This window comes from Colobus angolensis, unplaced genomic scaffold (genome assembly GCF_000951035.1).
Source record: "Colobus angolensis palliatus isolate OR3802 unplaced genomic scaffold, Cang.pa_1.0 Scaffold159, whole genome shotgun sequence".
In the NCBI taxonomy this organism is placed as follows: Eukaryota; Metazoa; Chordata; class Mammalia; order Primates; family Cercopithecidae; genus Colobus; species Colobus angolensis.
The window spans coordinates 631596-642727 of NW_012114699.1; the positions used below are offsets into that span (position 1 = coordinate 631596).

At 37.1% G+C, this 11132-nt stretch overlaps 1 protein-coding gene across 3 annotated transcripts in view; it reads left to right on the plus strand.

Annotated features, from left to right (window-relative positions):
- Nucleotides 1-10824, plus strand: part of SH2D1A (SH2 domain containing 1A) — a 31145-nt gene extending 20321 nt beyond the window's left edge. Inside the window, exons 2-4 of one of the 3 annotated variants that reach the window (XM_011936957.1) lie at nt 4081-4144; nt 8462-8597; nt 9638-10824. In XM_011936957.1, coding sequence (XP_011792347.1) covers nt 4081-4144; nt 8462-8597; nt 9638-9678 — 241 coding nt within the window. In that variant the 3' untranslated portion in view covers nt 9679-10824. Of the gene's footprint in view, nt 1-4080; nt 4145-8461; nt 8607-9637 lie in introns of all 3 variants that reach the window. The other 2 variants (XM_011936955.1, XM_011936956.1) reach the window with 2 other exon arrangements.
- The last annotated feature ends 308 nt before the right edge of the window (nt 10825-11132 follow it).

The following is an 11132-nucleotide window of genomic DNA, read 5'->3' on the forward strand; positions in this document are numbered from 1 at the left end:
TGCAAACTGCATGTTACTAGTATTATTGGTTGTATTAGTAATCTGCTTTGTAATGTGAAAATCTCCTTTGTATTAAATAGTCCTGGCAGATGATCCTTGACCCTTATGTGGAAAATACCCACTGTCTAGTGAAAACATGTACTGTGCGTTCCTAGCTGTGAGACTTTGAGAAAGATACTTGACCATTCTGAGCTCCTACCTCACAGACATTCATGAAGCTCAGTGAGATAATGGCTATAATGTATCTAGCACAACTGATAGGTAATATATGCCATTCCATTGCTCTTTGGTTTTTAGAAAGGATTGACTTAAAATGTGTAAAATTCAGTGGCATTTAATTACATTCACAAGATTTACAAGCATCATCGCTATGTATTTCCAGAATTTTCCATCATCCCAAACAGAAATTCTGTACCCAATAAGCAATAACTTTCCATTCTTTCCTCCCTGACACCCTGGTAACTTCTTAATCTAATTTGCGTTTCTGCGAATTTGCTTATTTGGGTACCTCACATAAAAGGAAGCATGCAATACTTGCCCTTTTACGTGTGGCTTACTTCACTTAGCCTAATGCTTTCGAGGTTCAGCCAGGTTGTAACAGTATGTCTGATAGCATTGATCAGAACTTCATTCTTTTTCATAGTTGAGTAATATTCCATTGCATGTGTATGTCACATTTTGTTTATCCTTTCATCTGTGGATGGACACCTGGGGTGTGTCCACCTTTTGGTAATTGTGATTAATGCTGCAGTGAATACTGTCCTCAGACTTCCCTTTCTTCTCTTGTCTCCAGCCAGCATCAGCAGTTGCACGTCAGCACTCAGCATGTTTCTGAGTTCATTTTTGCAGTTCTTTTGGGTATACACCTGGGAGTGGAATAGCTTAGTCATACGGTAATTCTGTGTTTAACTTTTTGAGAAACTTTCAGACTTTTTCACAGTGACTGTACTGTTTTACTTTCCTACCAAGAATATTCAAGCGTTCTAATTTCTCCACTTCTTCAAACCAGCACTTGTTGTCTTTTAATTATTATTATAGCCGTCCTAGTAGGTATGATGTGATATCTCATTTTAGGATTGATTTTCTTCCCCTAATAATGAATGATTTTGAACGTTTTCTTATATGCTTATTGGCCATTTGTATATCTTTGGTGGAGTTACTATTTAAGTCTTTTTTTTTTTTGAGACGGAGTCTTGCTCTGTCACCTGGCTGGAGTGCAGCTGTGTGATCTCGGCTCACTGCAGCCTCCACCTCCTGGATTCAAGTGATTCTCATGCCTCAGCCTCCCAAGGAGAGCTGGGACTACCGGTACATACCACCATGCCCAGCTAATTTTTGTATTTTTAGTAGAGATAGTGCTTCACTATGCTAGCCAGGAATGGCCTCGATCTCTTGACCTCGTGATCCGCCTGCCTCAGCCTCCCAAAGTGCTGGAATTACAGGTGTAAGCCACCATGCTTGGCCTACTATTCAAGTATTTTGCCTGTTTTAAAGTTTAAATAATAAACTCTGGTCAGCTATATGATTTCTAAATATGTTATCCCATTCCATAGAGTGTCTATTCTCTTTCATTTTAGAGACAGAGTCTTGCTGTGTTGCTCAGGCTGGAGTGCAGTGGCACAATCATAGCTTACTGTAATCTCAAGCTCCTGAGCTCAAACAATCCTCCCATATCAGCCTCCGGAGTCACTGGACCTACAGGTGCACACTACCCTGCATGGCTTAATTTTGTTTGTTTGTTTTTGTAGAGACAGAACTGCCTTTTTCTTCATAGGTAGGGGAGTGTTCTGTAGTAAATATGACCTGGTGATGGATGGATCCAGCTCCCTATTGAATCCAGCAAACATTTGAGGGCAGTTGTCACATTGTGTTCTTTCTTCCAGTCTAAAGTGCTCCCAGTTCCTTTAGTCCAAGGGTTAGCACATTAAAGGGCCAGATGCTAAATATTTTAGGCTTCAAAGACTAAGAGACAAAAGCAAGAATAACATGTAGGTATTATGAGATGAAACAAATTTCCACAAAATTTTAATGAATAAAATTCAAAATATAAATGAGTACAACTTTTTGTAATATAGCTCCATTATGGAGAAGAATTGGGTTGTTTTGTGGGGGATGGGGTAGGAAGTAGGGGTAGGGTGATCTACAGAAGGATCTTGTGCTAGAAAGCTAAGACTAAGACCAAATATTACAACAAAAGATGCTCCTATCATTTCTATCATCGAGGACTTTATAAGAGCTTTAGAAGCTCTGTGCCAGGACCAGGGGCAGAGACCAAATGTGTCTTCCTCTTCATTTGTTTTATATCTTTGAGACAGAGTCTCACTCTATCACCCAGGCTGGAGTGCAATGATGTGATCATAGCTCACTGCAGCCTCAAACTCCTGGGCTCAAGCAATCCTCCTGCCTTAGCTTCCTCAGTAGCCAGAACTACAGGTGCATGCCACCTACACCCAGATCATGTTTGTATTTTTTATAAAGATGCAGTCTTGTTATGTTACCTCGACTAGTCTCAAACTCCTGGGCTAAAGCAATTCTCTCATCTCAGCCTCTCATGTAGCGGGGACTGCCTGTGCACCTCACAATGACTGGCTAAATTCATTATTACTACCATTTCTGTAGAGGTGGAGTCTCACTATGTTGTCCAGGCTGGTCTTGAACTCCAGGCCTCCAGCATTCCTCCCACCTTGGCGTTCCAGAGTGTTGGGATTACAGGTGTGAGCTACCATGCCAAGCAATCACAAGGGTCTTTATGATAGCAAGAGGGAGGTAGAAGAGTCAGAATTGGAGGAGATATGATGATGGAGGCAGAGGTGAGATGCTCTGCTTCTTGCTTTGAAGATAGAGTTAGGAGCCATGAGCCAAGGAATGTGGGTGGCTTCGTGAAGCTGGAAAAGGCAAGAGAACACATTCTCTCTAGGCCCTCCAGGAGGAATGCAGCTCTGCTGATGCCTTGACTTTAGCCTTGTTATGCCTATTTTGGATTTCTGAGCTTCAGAACTGTCAGATAGTGGACTCAGTTTCTATTTTTTTATTTTATTTTATTTTTATTATTATTATACTTTAAGTTCTAGGGTACATGTGCATAACGTGCAGGTTTGTTACATATGTATACTTGTGCCATGTTGGTGTGCCGCACCCATCAACTCATCAGCACCCATCAATTCATCATTTATATCAGATATAACTCCCAAAGCAAATCCCCCCCCCCCCCCCCCTCCCCTTGATAGGCCCCGGTGTGTGGTGTTCCCCTTCCCACCATTCTTTATCGTTTATACTGTATTTTACTGTGCCTTTTCTATGTTTAGGTAGGTTTAGATACACAAATACTTACCATTATGTTACAACTGCATACAGTATTCTGTACAGTAACATGCTGTACAGGTTTGTAGCCTGGAGTAATGGGCTATACCACATAGCCTAGGTGGTATACCACATAGGTTTGTGTAAATACAGTCTATCATGTTTGCACAACAATGAAATCACCTAATGATGCACTTCTCAGAATGTATCCCCCTTGGTAAGTGATGCATGACTGTGGCAATATTATATTACTATACATTAAAATAGTAATTTTATAAAAATATAGTTATATTCTTATTATAGTATTATATCCTTATACTATTGCTATTATATTTATAACAAATATTATTAATATTAATAATTACATAGGCCTGATAGTGTATCATCCCAGTGAAAATTTTTCACCTTAAGGTTTGATATGTACTTAAAAATAAGTCTATTGTTTGTTAAAACTATCTAATAATTCATGGTTTTATCAATTACAACAGGTCCCTGTTGTAGTTTCTTTCTGTCCAAACAGTCTCTCAACTTGACAAATCTTTAGGAGCATGAATTTCCATACTTCAATAAATGAAAAGATAAATCTCACTGGAAACTGTGGTTGGGCAGTTACAATATGGAGACAAGTTAGATTCACTATGCTTTGCTTCCTATGAATGCATTGGCACCATATACGTATGTCCTAGTATAAGTGACATTTATATGTAATATTAAGCTTAAATTTACAGTATCCATTGTTCTTTTGGAATATTTTAGTAACGGAAGTTTATTCTTTCACAGGTATCACGGTTACATTTATACATACCGAGTGTCCCAGACAGAAACAGGTTCTTGGAGTGCTGAGGTATAGTTTTATTTATTTTTGCTTCTGGGGGTGTCAAAGAGGTGTTTGAAATTTAGGCTGGTTTTATAAAAGAGCGAATTCTACATTATGAAGTATTCATAAGGTTGAAATCTTTAAAACTCCAATCAAAAATTGTTCTTGGGTCATTAAGAAAGCTTTAGAGAATTTTGGTCCCAGTCCTGTTTAGCCACCATTTTGCAGAGTTGTATGACTTCAGGAGAAAGATAAAAATGTAGAAGGGTTATGTCAAACTTTTAGTGACTATGTGAAATCTTAGAAAGCATATCAAAAGCAGGTAAAATAATTAAATGAACAGTTATTTACCAGATGATACCAATATGAGTGTTGGTATTATGGGAGATTAAAAACCAAGGATATTTCTAAGAGACTACAATATCCTTGGGAAGTTATAACTTGAAGTTAAACAGTTATGAGTGGAAGAAACTAGGCTTTGGGAAGAAACTAGGCAAATCTGGGTTCCAGGTCTGGTCTCCCCTCCTCTCTGATAGGTCTATGATCTTGGGCAGGTTACTTGACTTTTCTGTGAGCCAGTTTCTTCATTTGTAAACTGAGCCTAAGAATCCTCCCTTATGCACAGGGCTCATTTTGAAGAGTAAATGAGATAACACACATAAAGAAGTTATTTGCCATAGGGCCTGGCACACAGTGAGCCCTCAAAAAAGTGAACGCCTGAAAATTGCCACAGTTCCTATTAATAAATCAGTCTATACATTTAAAATTTTCTGAAGTCTAGACTTCAAAAAGCTAAAATAGCTCTCCCGTTTACTAATTTATCAGTAAGTTGGAAAGCACAAATTACAGACCACAAATGTTTTGAACCACTGAGATGAATTAGGCCAAGTTTTCAAACACACTGTTGCTGTATTATGTAAGGATTATTAAAACTATAATACTAACTAAAGATAAAGTTATGCCATTTCTAATCAAAATGATTTATACCTGTTTATTTAAAAAAATTCTCTGTATCACTGCAGAGATGATTGAATAAGAAATTAAACTTTATTATGAAGAAAGTTATGTGTAATATATACTGACACACACACACACACACACATATGTTTGTATATTATTTCACCAGAAATAGCTCTTCTCCCTAGAGAAATACCCTTCAGCTGCTGAAGAATATTATGTAAGGAAAGGATCTTAAATTCTTAGGGTTTAACAACTTTGTTTTTAAACTTGTTTTCCTGCATTTTGAGTATAACATCATATGAGATTGTTACATGCTTGTGATCATGTTAAAGAAGAGAGGGCTTATTGAACACAAATGCCCCCCATCCTGTTGTCTGATCTGACCTTGTTTATTTAATAATATTGTAATTTTCTGCACCAAGAGAGCAGAAGATTGGCATGACTTATCCCCAAATAGAAAATAGTTTAAAAAGTTCTTTAATTTTTGAAATGCATATTGCATTTTTTTCTATCTACTAAATTTACCTTATTAGCAGTGCTGTTCTAAGATGAATATTAAACTAGTATATATTCTCAGAGCTCATACCACCTGACTGGAAGAAATTTCTCTAGAGCATATTGAAGACCAGCTGTGATCTAATACATGTTTCCATGGATAACTAAGAGGTGACAGTATGGGAGATGTGCAAATGTGAAGAATAGCTGAGTTTAGTGACAGGATGAGAGTTGTCAGTGGTACAATTCTTGTGATAAATGTATTTTCAAAACTGGGTAAATGATAGATATTAATACCGATTTTCGGAACAATGTTTGTTTGCCATGCTGCAGGAAAAATCAGGGCAGTAGCACGCCATCATCTGTGCATATATTGTGCTAGAAATCTAGGTAAGTGAGATTTGTTTTAAAGAGTGTAATGAAATCGAACCCTGGCCCCACAGAATTATGAAAGACAGATATCATGTGTATTTCTAGTTTTAGAGACATTTTTAGGTTAAATCATTGCCTAGTGTATTATCTTATATGACTCAGACTAAAATTTTGCTAAATTGTTAATTTAGATAATTCTACAATCTACTTTCACTTATTAATATGTGAATTGTTGGCAATACATTATTTAAAATGTATTGACATCACTGTCTTCAGGCTTTACTGGGTATATGATCAGGAGATCAGCAGATGTTAAATAATTGTCCTTATTAATCTAAGTAAAACACTGTAAAATAGGCCAGTCATTTGCTTATGAAACATCAGATCCCCAATTCAAATACCTTCCATACCTCCAGTGCTATTATTCCTCTCTGTTAGCACGGATAATCAAGTGTTAACTACCTCTCAGTACCCATAAAAATGATGCTTCTCTGTTTTGTTTTGTTTTGAGACAGAGTCTCACTCTGTCGCTCAGGCTGGAGTGGTGGAATGGCACGATCTCGGCTCACTGTAACCTCTGCCTCCCAGGTTCAAGGGATCCTTGTGCCTCAGCCTCCCAAGTAGCTGGGATTACAGGTGTGCGCCACCACACCCGGCTAATTTTCGTATTTTTAGTAAAGCTGGGGTTTCACCATGTTGCCCAGGCTGGTCTTGAACTCCTGACTTCAGGTGATCCACTGGTCTCAGCCTCCCAAAATGCTGGGACTACAGGTGTGAGCCACTGTGCCCAGCTATGCTTCTGTTGATAAATGGTTTTACAAGCCACAAGAACAGCCAAAAAGATGTGTGGTTTGAAATCTTTCCACACTTGGGGAGTGTGTAGTTTCTCTACTGGTTGATGACCCTAGCTTCGCTAGATCCTGTTTGACCCAGTTCTAATCTGAAAGGCAAGAGACTGGGTCCTGGGATTCAGAGCCAGTTCTGCCTCTGGTTGTCTGTGTGACTTTGGGCAAGCTGATTAATTTCTTTGCATTCACATTTTCTTATCTGTCAAATGGGAATAACTGAATAAGCCAATAACTGCCATTTTGTGAGGAAATAGTGAAGGCAAGAGATAGGAATGTGCTTTGCAAATGAAAAAGTGCACTGAGGAGAGTATAAGGAGGCAATTTGTGCCTATGGCCTGCATTTGCAATTTGGAGATTCTATCTTGGAACCAAAGAACTGTTTGGATTTCTGCAAGAATGGCCATGTTATTTTGGATGAGTTCTCAATCAAGCTTTAGGAAGATGGAGGGTAGGTGAGAGAGTGGGGTGGAGCTGGGTGAGAGAGTGTTCTACATCTACTGTGAACATATGGGGGAACACTAATATAGAGCTAAAAAGAATTTTTGTCATGTTTTCAATGAAAAATTACCCCAACATAAGGAAATGACTGAGAGTTACTATGGATAGTGTAGTATGCTATCTTCAGCATACCACTGTCTAGCTGACAGAAGTCTTCATGCCAGCCTTCATGTTTTCTCATTAAATTCTAAAAAAACAAACAGCTCCCACCTCAAAAATCTTCCAGATGGAATAGCTGAAAAACAACTTTAAAAAAAAATACTAGTCATTGTTCAATTGCTCATAGCAATACTACTTTATTTTATGTAAAATGACAGTTTTGAGCTGATGCCTGAAGCTTGGCTCATAAGCTTTTGCAGGAAATTGTTGATTTCAGGCAGTGTCTTTGCAAGACAACTGATGTCAGGAAAGGAACACATTTTAATAGTCATCTGCAAATAACTGTCTCTTTAAAAATACACAAATAAATAAAGGTGACCTTATATAGTCTTTCATTTTCATGTCATAGAGAAAACCTTGTTACAGTGACATGCTGATGAAGAGAATAATTTTGGGATTATAGGGAAGTTTCCCAAGGAGGAAAAATTTTAATGTGAAGAATGACGCAGGAAATATTATGAGGTGAAAGAGTATGAGGACTGAACTAGCCGTGCACTGTGTGTATCATAACAGCCAATTTTTAATTTCCTGTGTAGCATTTTATATTGTGGGATGATGGCAGGGAGGATGGGTTGTTGGTTTTTCTTTTGTTGTTGTTCCTCAGGCTGTTTATTAATGACCTGTAGGATCTGTTTTTTTTTTTTTTTTTTCCTGTTTAACTGCATCCCCTCTGTTGGTGAATTCATTGTGGGTAATGGCCTGTATACCCTTAGAGGTTTGAGATGTCTGATGGGGAGCAGGCAGGAAGGGCAGGGTGATGAGCAAGAGCTTGCACAAACTAATACCACCCTTGGGAGAACTGAAATGACAGCTCATTAGCTCCTCTTGCAGGGAAATTCAGCCAACCAAAGTAAGCTCTTCTGGAATGTTGTTTTTCCTTCTTTCTTATGTTTTCAAATATTTCAACAAGTTACACAAATGTTACCTCTCTTAGCATCCCTAGCACATTTTGTAGGTCTTTTTGTATCATTTTGAGATAGGTAAATAATTTGCTTGGCCTTTTATTTTCCAGACAGCACCTGGGGTACATAAAAGATATTTCCGGAAAATAAAAAATCTCATTTCAGCATTTCAGAAGCCAGATCAAGGCATTGTAATACCTCTGCAGTATCCAGTTGAGAAGAAGTCCTCAGTTAGAAGTACACAAGGTACTACAGGTATGATTTACTCTTAATTTTTGACAGGGTTTGGAAGCTCAGATTTATGAGTCAACCTATTCATAACCATATAATCAATTAGAAGTTATGTAAGAAAAATGCAATGAGAAAGTAGATGTAGCCGGTCAAATGAGAGGTGACAATTTATGTGCTATAATTTTAATCTATTATTCTATAAACTTTTAATAAATCTCTGTAAAATCATCAAAAATTCTATAAGCCCATAGCATTTTAACTGCTCTTGTCTGTCTCATCTTGTTCTTTCCTGTCCCTTTTATAGGTAGCTAAGTATCATTTCACTTCACTAATTCAGACACAAATAATGTGAAAGATGGTATAATTCAGAGCACACCTGAGCTGTGCTTTACCTTTGCTTAGGAAACTGTTTTTTTCCTACAGGGACATGAAAGCCAACGTTAGCCTGGCACACACGATTCTGGTTTCTGAATTGGTGGTGCTTGAATTAATGACATTTTTCTGAAGCAAAGGAAATTAAATAGTAGACTTTATTGTTCCACTGGCACAAATTATTACATATCCTGAGCAAACCTATTTTAGTGTATGTGTGGTGCTAAAGACTGAATACCAGCCAATGTCTGTAGCTATCTGATACATGACTGTTTACTCCTCTATTGAATGGGGTTTATCATTTGTTTGGAGTAAGAGGATCGGCCTTGATTGAAACAATAAATATTTATGATAAAAGAAAATGAGTTGTTATGTCCCTTTTTGACAGGGACCTAGGCTCAGGCATAAACTGACAATTAGACTCCAGTGGTGAATTAAATTAATGAATAGCCTTTTTAATACAAATGCAAATAGAACTATAATTTCCAAGTTGGCTAGTTGTTTTTTTCTGCCTAGTATTCCATTCTTCATAACTCAGTTTTCAATAATAGTTGCTTGTGGTATATTATTGTGTTGTTTCATTGTGAGTTGTATGCAGTTGGAAATTTTATAAGTTTGCATTAATCTATAATTTTAATAGCTTGTAAGTTTATTTTTTCTTCATTTTTGTTATTTTTCTTTAGGGATAAGAGAAGATCCTGATGTCTGCCTGAAAGCCCCATGAAGAAAAATAAAACACCTTGTACTTTATTTTCTATAATTTAAATATATGCTAAGTCTTATATATTGTAGATAATACAGTTCAGTGAGCTACAAATGAATTTCTAAAGCCAGTGTAGTCCTGTAATGGAAGCATCTAGCATGATGTCAAAGCTGAAATGGACTTTTGTACATAGTGAGGAGATTTGAAATGAGGATTGGGAAAAAGTAATTCCATAGGTTATTTTCAGTTATTATATTTACAAATAGGAAACAATTTAAAGCATAATGAATACTTTATAAATGATTAATGTCAATTCTTGCCAAATATGAATAAAAATAATCCTCAGTTTTTGTGAAAAGCTCCGTTTTTAGTGAAATATTATTTGATAGCTACTAATTTTAAAATGTCTTGCTTGATTGTATGGTGGGAAGTTGGCTGGTGTCCCTTGTCTTTGCCAAGTTCTCCACTAGCTATGGTGTCATAGGCTCTTTTGGGATTTTTGAAGCTGTATACTGTGTGTTAAAACAAGCACTAGAAAAAGAGTGAAGGATTTATGTTTAATTCTGAAAGGAACCTTCTTGCCTAGTGTTCTGATGTTGGACAGTAAAATCCACAGACCAACCTGGAGTTGAAAATCTTATAATTTAAGATACGCTGTAAACATGTTTATCGTATTTGATGCTACAGGATTTGAAATTGTATTACAAATCCAATGAAATGAGTTTTTCTTTTTATTTACCTCTGCCCTAGTTGTTTCTACTACATGGAAAACCTCATTTTGAAGGGAAACTTCAGCAGCTGCAGCTCATGAATAACTGATTTGTAACCAGCCTCCTTTTAAAGTAACCCTACAAAACCACTGGAAAGTTTATGATTATATTAAGTTTTTTTAAAAAATTCCAAGTGATTGAAACCTACACGAGAGTCAGAATTTTATGTGGTATTTTCTTCTCACATTTATATTTTCATGATTTGTGATTGATTATATGTCACTTTGCTACAGGGTTCACAGAATTCATTCACTCAGCAAACGTAATAGGACACTGAGGGTATAGAAGTAAAAACACCTGGTCCCTGCTCTCAGTTCACTGTCTCGTTGGACGAGAAAACAATAACGAGAAAGACAGTGAAAGAAAATAACAATAAAAGACAAGGAAACAATAACAATGAAAGTTGATAAGTACATGATAAATGAGGTTCCCCGTGTGTGTGTAGGTAGATCTGGTCTTTAGAGCCAGATAGATCTGGTCTTTAGAGGCAGAACGAGTCAATGCAAATACTCTGGTCCATGGGCCATATGAAAAGGCTAAGCTTCACTGTAAAATAATAACTTGGAATTCTGGGTTGTGTATGAGTGTTGATGAACTTGGTTTTAATTAGTGAACTGTTGAGAGACAGAGCTACTCTTCATGTACTGGCAAGACCTGATTTCTGAGCATTTAATGCGGATGCTGTGGGAGTGAAAAAGTAGAGTA